Consider the following 13,148-nt stretch of genomic DNA (forward strand, 5'->3'; position numbering starts at 1 on the left):
CCATCAAGGGGTCTCCCTGGCGTTCTTGGACATCCAGGATGCGTACCTGCACATACCCATATGCCTTCGGCATCAAAAGTTTCTGTGTTTTGCAGTCGGGGAAGCCAATTACCAATTTGTGGCTCATCCTTTTGGTCTGGCATCAGCCCCCCAAGTCTTTATCAATGTATTGGCTCCAGTATTGGCGTTGCTGAGACAACGTGGGATCACGATAGTGGGCTACCTGGACGATCTCCTCCTGAGAGCATCTTCCGCCTCAGAATTCGAGGAGGATGTGGCGATCACCATGCAGACCCTGCAAGAATTTGGGTGGCTGTTGAACCTAAAGCTGGGTCGGCACAATCACCGACTTCATTTGGAGTACCTAGGTTTGCTGTTGGACTCCAGGGAAGCAAGAGTTTTTCTCCCTTTAGACAAATTGCAGACTCTCAGGTCCGCGGAGAAACTGCTCATGAACCTCAAGTGGTCGTCGCTCCGGGTTTGCATGATTGCATGCAATACTGATGATTCAGTATTGAAAATCGTTCCTTCCTCTGAAGTAGACAGTGGTCACTACGGATGCCAGTTTATCCGGCTGGGGTGGAGCAATGGGGATTCAGTTGACTCAGGGCCTCTGGTCGACTGTAGAATCCGAGTTGCCGATCAATCTGCTCGAATTGAGAGCGATCGGCCTGTGTCTCCGCACGTGGTCGTGTCTTCAAGGGCGTCCGATCAGGATTCAGTCGGACAACGCCACGGTGGTGGCACACATAAATCACCAAGGGGGAACAAGAAGTGTAGCCACTGCTCGGGAGGTCGCTCACATACTTTGGTGGGCAGAGCGACACGTTCCGGTCCTGTCGGCCATTTACATCCCGGGTGTGGAAAACTGGCAGACGGACTACCTGAGTTGGCAGATATTGGACCCAGGAGAATGGGCATTGCATCCGGAGACATTCAGGCTACTGTGCCTGAAGTGGGGAACACCAGATGTGGATCTATTGGCCTCCTGTCTCAATCGAAAGGTGCCAAGAGTCTTGTCCAGGACAAGAGATCCGTGGGCAGACGAGCTGGTGGCACCGTGGGATCAGTATCGGCTGATCTATGCTTTTTCTCCACTGAAATTAACACGTCTGCTTCGCAGAGTGGAAGCCGAGGGCATCCCAGGGATACTGGTTGTCCCAGGTTGGCCTCAGCGTCCCTGGTACGCAGATCTGGTGCGTCTGGTGGCAGACGCTTCTTGACGATTTTTTTTTTTTTTTTTTTTTTTATCCTGCTTTACCATCGCTGGCTTTAATGGCATGGCTGTTGAGAGCCAGGTGTTGAGGAACCGGAGTCTGTCAGACTCGGTGATTCTAACTATGTTGAGGGCGCGGAAGTCTTTTTCTAGGAAGATATACCATCGTACCTGGAAGACTTACATCTCCATGTGTGAGGAGAATGGTTGGCACCCGCGTTCCTTTTCCATAGCAAGGATCCTGCTGTTTCTCCAGCGAGGAGTAGACCAGAGATTGGCATTGAGCACCATCAAGGGGCAGATCTCAGCCCTGGCTGTCTTTTTTTTTCCAACGACCCCTGGCATCGCGCTGCTTAGTGGGTACCTTCGTTCAGGGGGTACGACATGTAGTCCCCCCGGTGTGCCCACTGTTACCCCCATGGAATTTGAACCTGGTGTTGTCGGCGCTTCAAAAACCGCCATTTGAAAATATCAGGGAGATTCCCCTGTTGACTCTTTCCCAGAAAGTGGTCTTTCTAGTGGCCATTACCTAGGCCAGGAGGGTTTCGGAATTGGCGGCCTTGTCTTGCAAGTCGCCTTATCTGGTCATCCACAGGGATAAGGTGGTGTTGCGTCCGCAACAGTCTTTTCTACCGAAGGTGGTCTCGGCTTTTCATATCAATGAGGACATTGTATTACCATGGTTGTGTCCTAAGCCGAAGCACCCCAAAGAGGTGGCCCTTCACACTCTCAACGTGGTTAGGGCTCTGATGGTGTACTTGTCTGCCACGGCTCCCTTTCGAAAGTCAGACTCACTGTTTGTTTCGGTGGCTGGTCCAAAGAAGGGCACGGCGGTCTCGTCGGCCACCATTTCCAGGTGGATCAGACAGATTGTAGTACAAGCCTACGCCTTGAAGGAGCAGGGGCCCCCCTTTCCCATCACGGCCCACTCTACAAGGGCAATCGAAACGTCTTGGGCCTTTTGACACCAAGCGTCTGTCGCTCAGGCATGTAAGGTGGCGACCTGGTCGTCTGTCCATGCGTTTACTAAGTTCTACAAGGTAGACATCAGTGCATCGGCTGATGCCTGTTTTGGCCGCAAAGTTTTGCAGGCGGCCCTGTAGTTGCAAGCTCTTTTTTTTCCCTGGTTTTTCGATAAAAACGCAGTACTGTTATGTTTGTGCACAGTTGCATTACTTAAGAAATATGGTGCGGTCTTGGGGATCACTCCTGTTGAGGATACCCAGTTGTATGGTGGTGTTTTTCACACACTGCTGCTTTTGTGGGTTTAGTTTCACTAGTTCCCACTTGCCATGGTGGATGAAGTTTTTATGCTGTTTTTCCCACCCCTCATTTGGCACTGCTTGGGTATGTCCCATTTTGTTAGAGAGGAGCTGTGTCGGTCGGTGAATATAAGAGAAAATAGGATTTTTTGTACTCACCGTAAAGTCCTTTTCTCTGTAATTCAGACCGACACAGCACCCACCCCTCCTTTTTCTCTTTGTTATACTGCTTGTTGACGTACTGAGTCTGCTAGGGCAGGCTGTGGGGGTTGTAGCCTAGGGACCGCCCCCCTAGGCAGAACAAAGTTCTGAAGTGTTGAGTTACAACTTTGCCTAGTATCTCCAGTAATAGGGCTGACAACCCATTTTGTTAGAGAGGAGCTGTGTCGGTCGGTGAATTACAGAGAAAAGGATTTTACGGTGAGTACAAAAAATCCTATTTTCTTGCCATTTCTTCTGCTAGAAGAGTACTGGAACTAACGGCTCTGTCTTGCAAGAGCCATATTTCATCATGCATAAGGATGAGCTGGTTTGATGTCCTCATTCTGAATTCTTACCAAAAGTGTTAACAGGTTTTCATTTAAACCAAGATATTTATTCTTCTTTCTCCCCAGAAGCCTTAATCTGGGGAAGAGAAGTATGTGGCATGGAGTTGAAGGCAATTTTTTTTTTTTTTTTAAAGGCCAACATGGAGGTGAGTTAACAGACAGAGGAAACGCTAAAAAAAAATGCTCAAATGCCAGGTGGAGCAGTTCTTGTAGCTGAAGCGTGCAACCGTGCATGATGCCTTACAGTTGAACAGTAACAGGCGGTAGATTACTTTTCCAATTCAAACACAGGTGGCAACTTTTTTTTTAAGAAACAGAATAATCTTTGCATGCTCAGTTGGAAGTCGGTTTCTGGTCAGTCAGAATGTGTGACGCTGCACTGAACAATCTCTTTCCACACTACTGCAAGGAGCTGAAAGATTTTTGTGCCATTTGGCCTAGAGTGGGAAATTGCAGTTTGACTGCCCAATACTCAAGAGGTTTTTCTGAACGAGGCACAGTGACCTCTCCAAGATGCTTCTAGTTATATTGTAGCAGCTGTGGGAACACTGTTATCAAATGTAGATGAATAAGCAATTTCTTGGAAAACACTGTCCACAGTCACACTAGTACCTGGCTGTTGCTCAGTGCGAGGTCTTTTGGTAGCTGGTTTCTCAAGCACCTCGGGTAGTACCCGTACAGAAGATATTTCTTGCATTTCCAGCACAACATCTCTTTGGCCAGCATCTGCATTTGAGAAGAACCGATCTTTATACCTAGAAGAAGAAAAATACAAGACATCAGACAATGTCATGCAACCAAAGCAACAACTGTGTAAGCTTGCTGTGGGGCCACTGCTAGGAGGAAAGGTGACGACGGGGGACACGGCAAAACAGTTGCCTGGCCTGCTCTGTACAAAACCATTACACAGATGCAGAGCAGGTAAGTGCATTTGTCAAATTGTCTATCGATTTGTGTTTTATTTGATGAAGGTGAGATTTACAGTGTTATCACTTGCATTACAAATGCAAGCAAGTGATAACACTGTAAAATATCACCATCTAAAAAACAAAAAACAATCATAGATTCAGTATTCAAATAAAAGGTCAAAATGGCAGCCAGCAATAACTGATTACCTTGGCTCGAGTAAGGTAGTGATGCATGTCAGAGAACCGTTTCTGCAAAGCACCAAGCAATGTGTTAATCATTTTCACACCGTGGTCCTCGTCCACTTCTTTAGATAATCGTTGTAGCACAGTCACTGCAGGAATTGCATCTTAGCCAAAAGAATCTGAACAACTCACATGCCAACTCTTCAAAGGGAGCTAAGATGTTGATCATCTTGTCCATGAGATTCCACTGATTTACTGTGATCGTTGCAGGCAGCTCATGTTCTGACACATATACTCCAATGCCCCGTTTTTGTTCTATCAGAGACTGCAGCATGTAATATGGTGCTGTTCCAGCGAGTCTGAACATCTTGAAGTCTTTTAATGGGTTGGCCAAGCTGGATCTGAATATCTTGCAGCGGAGAATATGCCAGGTTTGAATGTTTAAAGTGCTCAACTATTTTGCACCCAACTCCCACAGCCTCCATAATGCTGCGGTGTGATAAAAGCCCCTCTGAGGCAGCCAGCTGCAGTGTATGTGCCACACATGAAAGACTCTGAAAACCAGCATCTTCTACACCTTTTTTCATATTTCTGCCATTATCAAGGACTACCACATGGACAGAAATTTGGGAATCGCCCAAGTGTCAAGCATTTCTTCTAGTATGCTTCTTATAGCTTGGCCTGTGTGAGAGCCTTGAAATTTCTTTGCGTGCAGCATATATTGGTGCAGGGTGAAATTGGCTTCAATCCACTGTGCATTTAAGCTAATTAGACACGGGATTCACACTACTGCTCCAAATGTCCATGGTGAAACTAACAACCTTTATGTCCTCCTGTAGCATGTTGGTTATGTATTTCTTCACTGTGTTTAATTGTGGCAACAGGACATCTGTGACATGACGGCGGCTGGGAATTTCTTACTTTGGCTCCAAAAGATTCATAAGTCGCCGAAAACCCATATTGTCAACTGTTGATAGTGGCTGATAATCAAGAACGATGAATTGGCTAACTACTTCAGAAATTTTTTGAGCCCTTGGGTTATCCATGGAAAATTTTTCACGTCTGGCAAGGGTTTGCTGCAGTGTCAACTGCTGAGTGCAAGAGCTAGTGACAGCTGTAAATTCACCATGCTCAGTCTTGTGTTTCATTTTGAGGTGTTTTATGAGATTACTGGTATTATAAGAACTAACTTTTGAACCTCCTCTGGATATTTTGGCAGAACAGAGTTTACAGTCTGCAAAGCGTTCGTTGGTTTCGTCAATTTTAAAGAACTTCCAGACAGCTGACATTTTGCTGGCAGTGGCATCCATTTGCATTGCACTTAAAGCCAGAAATAAGTCTCTCCACCTTAAGGGGAGGAAAAAATTTAGGAAAATGGGGACTTTGATTTAGATGATTTGTTTTCTGATTTTTTTTTTTTCACATGACACCTATTATTATTATTTTTTTTTTTTTGGATGAAGCTGCCCTCACCAGTGCTTGTTATTTCCTGCTGCATCCAGCATCTTGGTATGGCCAAGTAAACCAGTGGCAGTGGGGATGATGAAATCCATCTGTCTGGTACAACGGTCGTGGTTGGTATCTCTACAATACAAAAAGCCGAGGATGGTCTCAGGCACATGCAGAAAAATTTTAGGCAAGAGACAATGATGATTTATGTAACAGCAGCAGTCATTTGCTGCCATGATGGACATGTTAGGCAGCAGACAATGTGGGACACTGTTATGTAACACAAACATAGGCCATCCGCCATGCTGGACAGTGGTCATTATGTTAGGCAAGAGAGAGAGAGACAATGTGGGACAAACTAAGTGTAACACAGGCTGGCCGCCATGTTAGGCAAGTGATGTAAGACACATAAGTAAGCAAGCAACAGTTAAAGAGCACTCACCGGCTGCCATGATGGAACATGGTGTATGGAGGACGCTCGCCATGTGGGGCAGCCATGTAGCAGAGGCAGCAGCAGATGCAGCAGCAAAACACGTCATGAGGGAAGCGGCACTCACTGCTGTGTGGAGAGGCCGTAGCCTTATCCAGTTCCTGAGCTCCGCCCAGGCTGACATCACTTCTGATATCTGTTTCTGGTATCGGTGAATTTTCCCGAGTACCGATTCCCTCGAAAAAGGCAAGCATCGGTACCGATATTGGTATCGGTGCATCCCTAATTTTAAGGGTAACCCCCTACGCTGATAAAAAGGGCGTGGGGGTCCCCCAAAGTCTATACCAGACCCTTATATGAGCAACCCAGGCAGTCAGGAAAGGGGGAGGGGACGAGCGAGCGCCCCCCTCCCTCCTGAACCGTACCAGGCCGCATGCCCTCAACATGGGGTGTGGGTGCTTTGGAGAAGGGGGAACGCCCTTCGGCCCTCCCATCCCAAAGCAGCTTGTACCCATGTTGATGAGGACAAGGGCCTCTTCCCGACAACCCTGGCCATTGGTTGTCGGGCTCTGCACGCGGCTTATCGGAATCCAGAGGGCCCCCAGACCTCGGCCCCCCACCCTATGTGAATGAGTATGGGGTACATTATACCCCTACCCATTCACCTTGGGGTAAAAGTTTCAATAAAAAACACTACACAGGCTTTTAAGTAGTTTATTAGGCAGCTCCCGGGGTTTTCTTCCGATTCAAGGTGCTTTGGGGGGGCCACAGGGAGCCACCCTTCCCCAGCGCACCCACCCCCATGTTGAGGGCATATGGCCTGGTACGGTTCAGGGGGGGTGGGGGTGCGCTCGCTCGTCCATACCCCCTTTTCTGACCGGCTGAGCTACGTGCTCGGATAAGGGTCTGGTATGGATTTTGGGGGGACCCCCGCGCCATTTTTTTTGGCGTAGGGGGTTACCTTTAAAATCCATACCAGACCTAAGGCGCTGATGTACAGTACCCTGTAGCCGGGAACCAGCACATAAGGATCGCGCTGGAAACATTCTCACGGGCAGGTACAGTAGTTGCTGTTGCATCGTAGTTGGTCCATCGGACCAGCACACAGACGAGTAGACTTCCTGACAGGAACTGGGTCCGGCAGACTTTCAGCAGGAAGATTTTAAAACATTTTATTTCTAGGTCTGCCGGACTTGGGGAAGAAAAAGTCCCCCGGAGCCCACACACACAATTTAATTGTCCGGACTCTGGTCTGCCGGAAAGTCCGATCGTGTGCACGTGGCATAAGAGGTAATCCGATCAGGATCCAGCCAAAGGCTACGGCTGTGGAATATGTCAACCATCAAGGAGGAAAAAGAAGCTCGGTTGCAGCATGGGAGGTCGCTCACATCCTTTGGTGGGTAGAGCGACATGTACCGGCCCTGTCGGCCATTTATATCCCAGGAGTAGAAAACTGCCAAGCGGTCTATCGTAAGTCGCCAGATGATTGACCCAGGAGAATGGTCGTTGCATCCGGAGGTGTTCAGGCTTCTGTGCCTGCGGTAGGGCACACCAGACGATTATCTCCTGGCCTCCCGACTCAATCGGAAGGTGCAGAGTCAGGAGGTTCCAAGAGATCCTTGGGTGGACGCATCAGACGCGTTGGTGGTGCCATGGGCTCAGTACCAACTGATCTATGCCTTTCCCCCGCTTAAACTGTTACCACCTCTGCTACGCAGAGTGGAGGCTGAGGGAATTCCAGGGATACTGATTGTCCCAGATTGGTCTTGGCATCCCTGGTACTCCGACCTAGTACGCCTGGTTTCGGACGCTCACTGGTGGCTACCGATGTGAGATGACCACCTGTCTCGAGGTCCGATTTTCCAGCCTGCTTTACCATTGCTGGTTTTAATGCATGGCTGTTAAGAGCCAGGTGCTAAGGAACCGAGGCCTGTCTGACTCGGTGATTTCAACTATGTTGAGGGCATGGAAATCTTCTAGGAAGATATACCGTTGTACTTGGAAGACTCCATGTGTGAGGAAATGGGGTGGCGTCCGTGCACCTGTAATGTTTCCAGGATCCTGCTGTTCCTACAGCGAGGAGTAGACCAGAAACCGGCTTTAAGCACCATCAAGGGACAGATATCAGCCTTGGCTTTCTTTTTCCAATGACCCCTGGCGTCTCACTCTCTAGCGAGCTCCTTTGTACAAGGGGTCCGGCATGTAGTTCCTTCCGGTACGTCCACCCTTGCCCCTGTGGGATCTGAACCTGGTGCCATCGACGCTTCAGAAATCGCTGTTTGAGAACAGGGAAAATCCCTGGTTGGCTCTTTCTCAAAAAGAGGTCTTCCTAGTGGCCATTACATCGGCCAGGAGGGTTTAGGAACTGGCGGCCTTGTCTCGCAAGTCGCCCTTTCTTCACTAACGATAAGGTGGTGTTGCGACCACGACCTTCTTTTCTACCGAAGGTGGTTTCAGCCTTTCACATCAATGAAGACATTGTGTTACCATCTCTGTCTTAAACAGACACATCTTCAGGAGGTGGCCCTCCATTCCCTGGATGTGGTCTGAGCTCTCTAAGGTTATATGTGTCTGCTACGGCTCCCTTCCTGAAGTCAGACTCTGTTTGTTTCGATAGCTGGTCCAAAAAAAGGATGGCAGTCTCGTCGTCCACCGTTTCCAGGTGGATCAGACAGATCGTGGTCCAGGCTTATGCCTTGAAAGGACAGGTGCCTCCCTTTCCTGTCATGGCCCATTCCACCAGGGCAAATGGGACCTCTTGGGCTTTCCGACATCAAGTCGCTCAAGTGTGTAATACTTAATGTGGGCTACTGGCGCTACCTCATATATATATATATATATATATATATATATATATATATATATATATATATATATATATATATATATATATATATATATATATATATATATATATATATATTCAAAATATTAGGATTATTAAAATAACCATTAGTGGCCCTCAGGCCTAGAATATATCCAGATATATTTAATACACCTTATGTCAACTAGTGTAGGTTAAACTAAAACAATCCCTTAATAGTTAATCCAAAAAAATGAGTGATATCTAGACCCCAATAAATTGGTGTATATCAGGGAGGAAAACCTATTTTCCCCTAATATTGCAACACGGAATAATTAATCTATGTGTACCAAATATATGTGAAAAATATACAAATTAGTGCAAAATCAATTCCAAAATTTGGGAAATCCTAGGAAAAAATTCCCCATACATGGGAAGTGTAACAGCTTAAGGGCCCAATTAGCTAAAGTTAAACTAAAAAAACTGAAAACAGAGCAAAAGAACCATAAAACAAAGAAACGTGAAAAACCTAGACCAGTTTTAAGTAACAAAAATAGCAAGAATAGTCCACTATAATTCTTCTATCAAATGTCCACAAATGTGCAAGTTTTCTGCTTCAGGAGACAAGAAGGTGACTTCCGTGCTCATTCCCCCTCATGGGTCCCCACTCACCAGATCCACGCACCCCCTAAGGGGTTATGGGCATGTAGGCTGTATTCCACTTTATTGTTGGGGATTCCACCGCTTGGCTTTGTCTTCCAAAGTCCTCCACAGGATTTTATTCGTTATAAGGGAAGAAAGCAATCTTGTATCCAGTGGTAGTTCATTTGTTTTGCAGAATCCAGTGCCGTCACATGACTTCAATTCTACTTCCTTCTGAGACTAAAATCAGCCAATGGGTGTGATTACTGAAAGCTAGTGACATCACTTCCTAGGAGGAAGTGATGTCACTAGCAGAAAACTTGCACATTTGTGGACATTTGATAGAATTATTGTGGACTATTCTTGCTATTTTTGTTACTTAAAACTGGTCTAGGTTTTTCATGTTTCTTTATTTTATGGTTCTTTTGCTCTGTTTTCAGTTTTTTTAGTTTAACTTTAGCTAATTGGGCCCTTAAGCTGTTACACTTCCCATGTATGGGGAATTTTTTCCTAGGATTTCACAAATTTTGGAATTGATTTTGCACTAATTTGTATATTTTTCACATATATTTGGTACACATAGATTAATTATTCCGTGTTGCAATATTAGGGGAAAATAGGTTTTCTTCCCTGATATACACCCATTTATTGGGGTCTAGATATCACATTTTTTTTGGATTAACTATTAAGGGATTGTTTTAGTTTAACCTACACTAGTTGACATAAGGTGTATTAAATATATCTGGATATATTCTAGGCCTGAGGGCCACTAATGGTTATTTTAATAATCCTAATATTTTGAATATATATATTTGAGGTAGCGCCAGTAGCCCACATTAACTATTCATCTTATAACACGAGCTGTTGATTATAGCCCGTGTACTTTAGGAAGGCAGCAACCTTTTGATAAAGATAAAAATAAAAACTAATAAATAAATAACCTTTTTGGTAGTGCGATAGCACGTATTTATCTTCCCATCTATTGTGTTCTATTCCATAAGCGTGGCTCCTTTCTGTATAATTGCTCAAGTGTGTAAGGCTGCGACTCGGTCGTCTGTTCACACTTTTACCGAATTCTACAAAGTGGATGTAAGCGCATCGTCTGATGCCTGCTTTAGCTGCAAATTTTTGCAGGTGGCCGTGTATTGTTTCAATTTTACACTCTTTCTTCTGTGCAAGTTACCTTTTTTGAATGATAATGCACTTTGCTGCTTTTGGTTGACCGCAAGTTCTGATGCGGTTAGTTCAGATGGGGACTTCCCTGTTCAGGAGCATCGCTGATTGTGGGTGAAGTTATGTTGCTGTTCCCAACCCTCGTTATGACACTGCTTGGGGACATCACTACGGTAAAGATTACTGGAGCTGTGTCGGTCAATGAACGAAAGAGAAAATAGTATTTTTGTACTCAGCGTAAAATCCCTTTCTCTGAAGTTCATTGACTGACACAGCACCCTCCCCTCCTATTGTTTTACGTTATACTGCTTATTGACATACTGTGGGACTGCCCCCCTGGGCTGAACTGTAAAGTTCTGTTGTTTTTTCACATGTATTACATGTTCTGCCTAGTCCTCTCCTGAAGGTGGTGTAATAACCCTACGGTCAAGATTACTGGAGCTGTGTCAGTCAATGATCTTCAGAGAGGCTCTTTCAAGGCGCTTTGCAGGCACTATTTTTAGCGTTACAGCACCTGTATAGCGTCTCAGTGCGAAAGCAGCCTAACCGAAACAAACACTCTTCCATTGCATAGCTGGTTGCTAATGGACCACATCTCGGTCTTTATCTTTATTACACAGAAGGTTGTTAACTACAATGTCTTAGAACTACAATGTCAAAGTGCTACAATACAGGCAGAACTGAAGATGTTCACAAACATCTGGGGGGTCTTCTTTCAACACCTCTTCAGCTAGGAAGTTAGTCACCTTCTTGTCTAGCATGTAAAAATGATGGGGAGGACTTGCCAAAGCATTGACTTCCAAGTAGAAGTTTGAAAATGAGCTGGGGTTGATTTATTAAAGGCAAATAGAATGTGTGAATGCTGTGATAAAATCCTCCACCCAATCATGTCTAAGAAAAAATTGCTGCTTTTTAAAAATTTCCCTTTCACCTAATTTGGTATTTTTTAGGAGGTGGAATTGTTTTTGTGTTTTTGCACTCTTGGGACACTCGTTTAAAACAGAAAATAATAAACATCAAAACATTTAATGCATTTGGGTGACAAAAATATGAGTGCAATCTATACACTGGGGGAGACCCTTTGGGGGAATCTAGGATGGAAAAGGACCTTGGGGTCCTTGTAGATAGGCTCAGCAATGGCATGCAATGCCAAGCTGCTGCTAACAAAGCAAACAGAATATTGGCATGCATTAAAAATGGGATTAATTCCAGAGATAAAATCATTCTCCTGCTCTACAAGACTCTGGACCGGCTGTACCTAGAGTATGCTGTCCAGTTCTGGGCTCTAGTCCTCAAGAAGCATGTACTGGAAATGGAGTTAGTACAAAGAAGGGCAACAAAGCTAATAAAGGGTCTGGAGGATATTGGTTGCAAGCACTGAACTTATTTTCTCTGGAGAAGAGAAGCTTGAGATCAGATGTCATTTCAGTATACAGATACCATACTGGTGACCCCACAAGAGTTTAACAAGACTTGTTGCCACTCATTAAAATTAGAAGAAAAGAGGTTTAACCTTAATCTATGTAGAGCTTTCTTTACTGTAAGAGCGGCAAGGATGTGGATTTCACTTCCACAGGCGGTGGTCATTGATAGTTTCAAGAAACTATTATATAAGTGCCTGAACAACCTCAACATACAGGGATATACGATGTAATACTAACATATAATCACACACATAGTTTGGACTTGTCTTTTTTTCGACCTCAACTACTATGTAACTATGTAATAATGCATGCATCCAGATCGTGAAGTAGAATTTGCACTTTATTCTGTGAAAATGCAGTACAAGTTTACATTAAAAATGTTATAGTACTCTGACTATATTTTGAGAATATATACAGTGCCTGCATTATTCTTAACTGTGTACTTAGAGATGAAATTGTTGTTCACATACAAGGATCAGAACAGACACAGTTAAATACTCACCGAAGAATTATATGGTGTCCCTACATTCCTGAAGAAAATGAAGAGATTCCAGCAGAAGATGCTAGTCAGACTATTGCCTTATTGCATGAAGATAGGGTAAGACTAGCACTTTTGTTTTGCTGATTGATAACCTCTTGGTAAACAATTCAATTGGAACTTATTGGCAAATGAATAACAACGTATATTATGTTTTCTATTGCTATATCTAAATCTAATCTCCAGCTTTCAATAAAGTTTTAATTTATAGGGACCAAGCTGGTCAGACAAAAACTTACCTTCATTAACAGAAGCAGCATGTTTGACTGCTGTATAAACTGAATGTAGCCTAAGCTACATACCATATACAGCGCAATGTCCTGGCAGCAGGATGGGTCCTCCCTAGTTCAAGCAGATCGTTATTACATGTTAAAGTAGTAGTTTCAGTCTGTGTTCATTAGTTCACCATCTTATAATCTTTTGACGGATTCCCTGCCCTCACAAGCAAGTTGATCTCTATCTACTGCCAAGACATCAGTGAGAGAAACCATTAAACGCCACCCTAGGAGGGGGATACCTGAAAAGGGGCTACACTATTGCATGTAATACCACTCTTCTTGATCTGGGGAGGA

The 13,148-nt window shown here is 44.8% G+C and overlaps 1 protein-coding gene across 2 annotated transcripts in view; it reads left to right on the forward strand.

Moving 5' to 3' along the window:
* Positions 1 to 13,148, forward strand: part of EDC4 (enhancer of mRNA decapping 4) — a 499,346-nt gene that overhangs the window by 92,648 nt on the left and 393,550 nt on the right. For both annotated transcript variants that reach the window (XM_077456654.1, XM_077456664.1), the window contains exon 6: positions 12,486 to 12,636. In XM_077456654.1, coding sequence (XP_077312780.1) covers positions 12,486 to 12,636 — 151 coding nt within the window. The remainder of the gene's footprint in view (positions 1 to 12,485; positions 12,637 to 13,148) is intronic.

The sequence above is a fragment of the Lithobates pipiens genome, unplaced genomic scaffold (assembly GCF_037356315.1).
Source record: "Lithobates pipiens isolate NorthernLeopardFrog02 unplaced genomic scaffold, aLitPip1_a1.2 Scaffold_10, whole genome shotgun sequence".
NCBI lineage: Eukaryota > Metazoa > Chordata > Amphibia > Anura > Ranidae > Lithobates > Lithobates pipiens.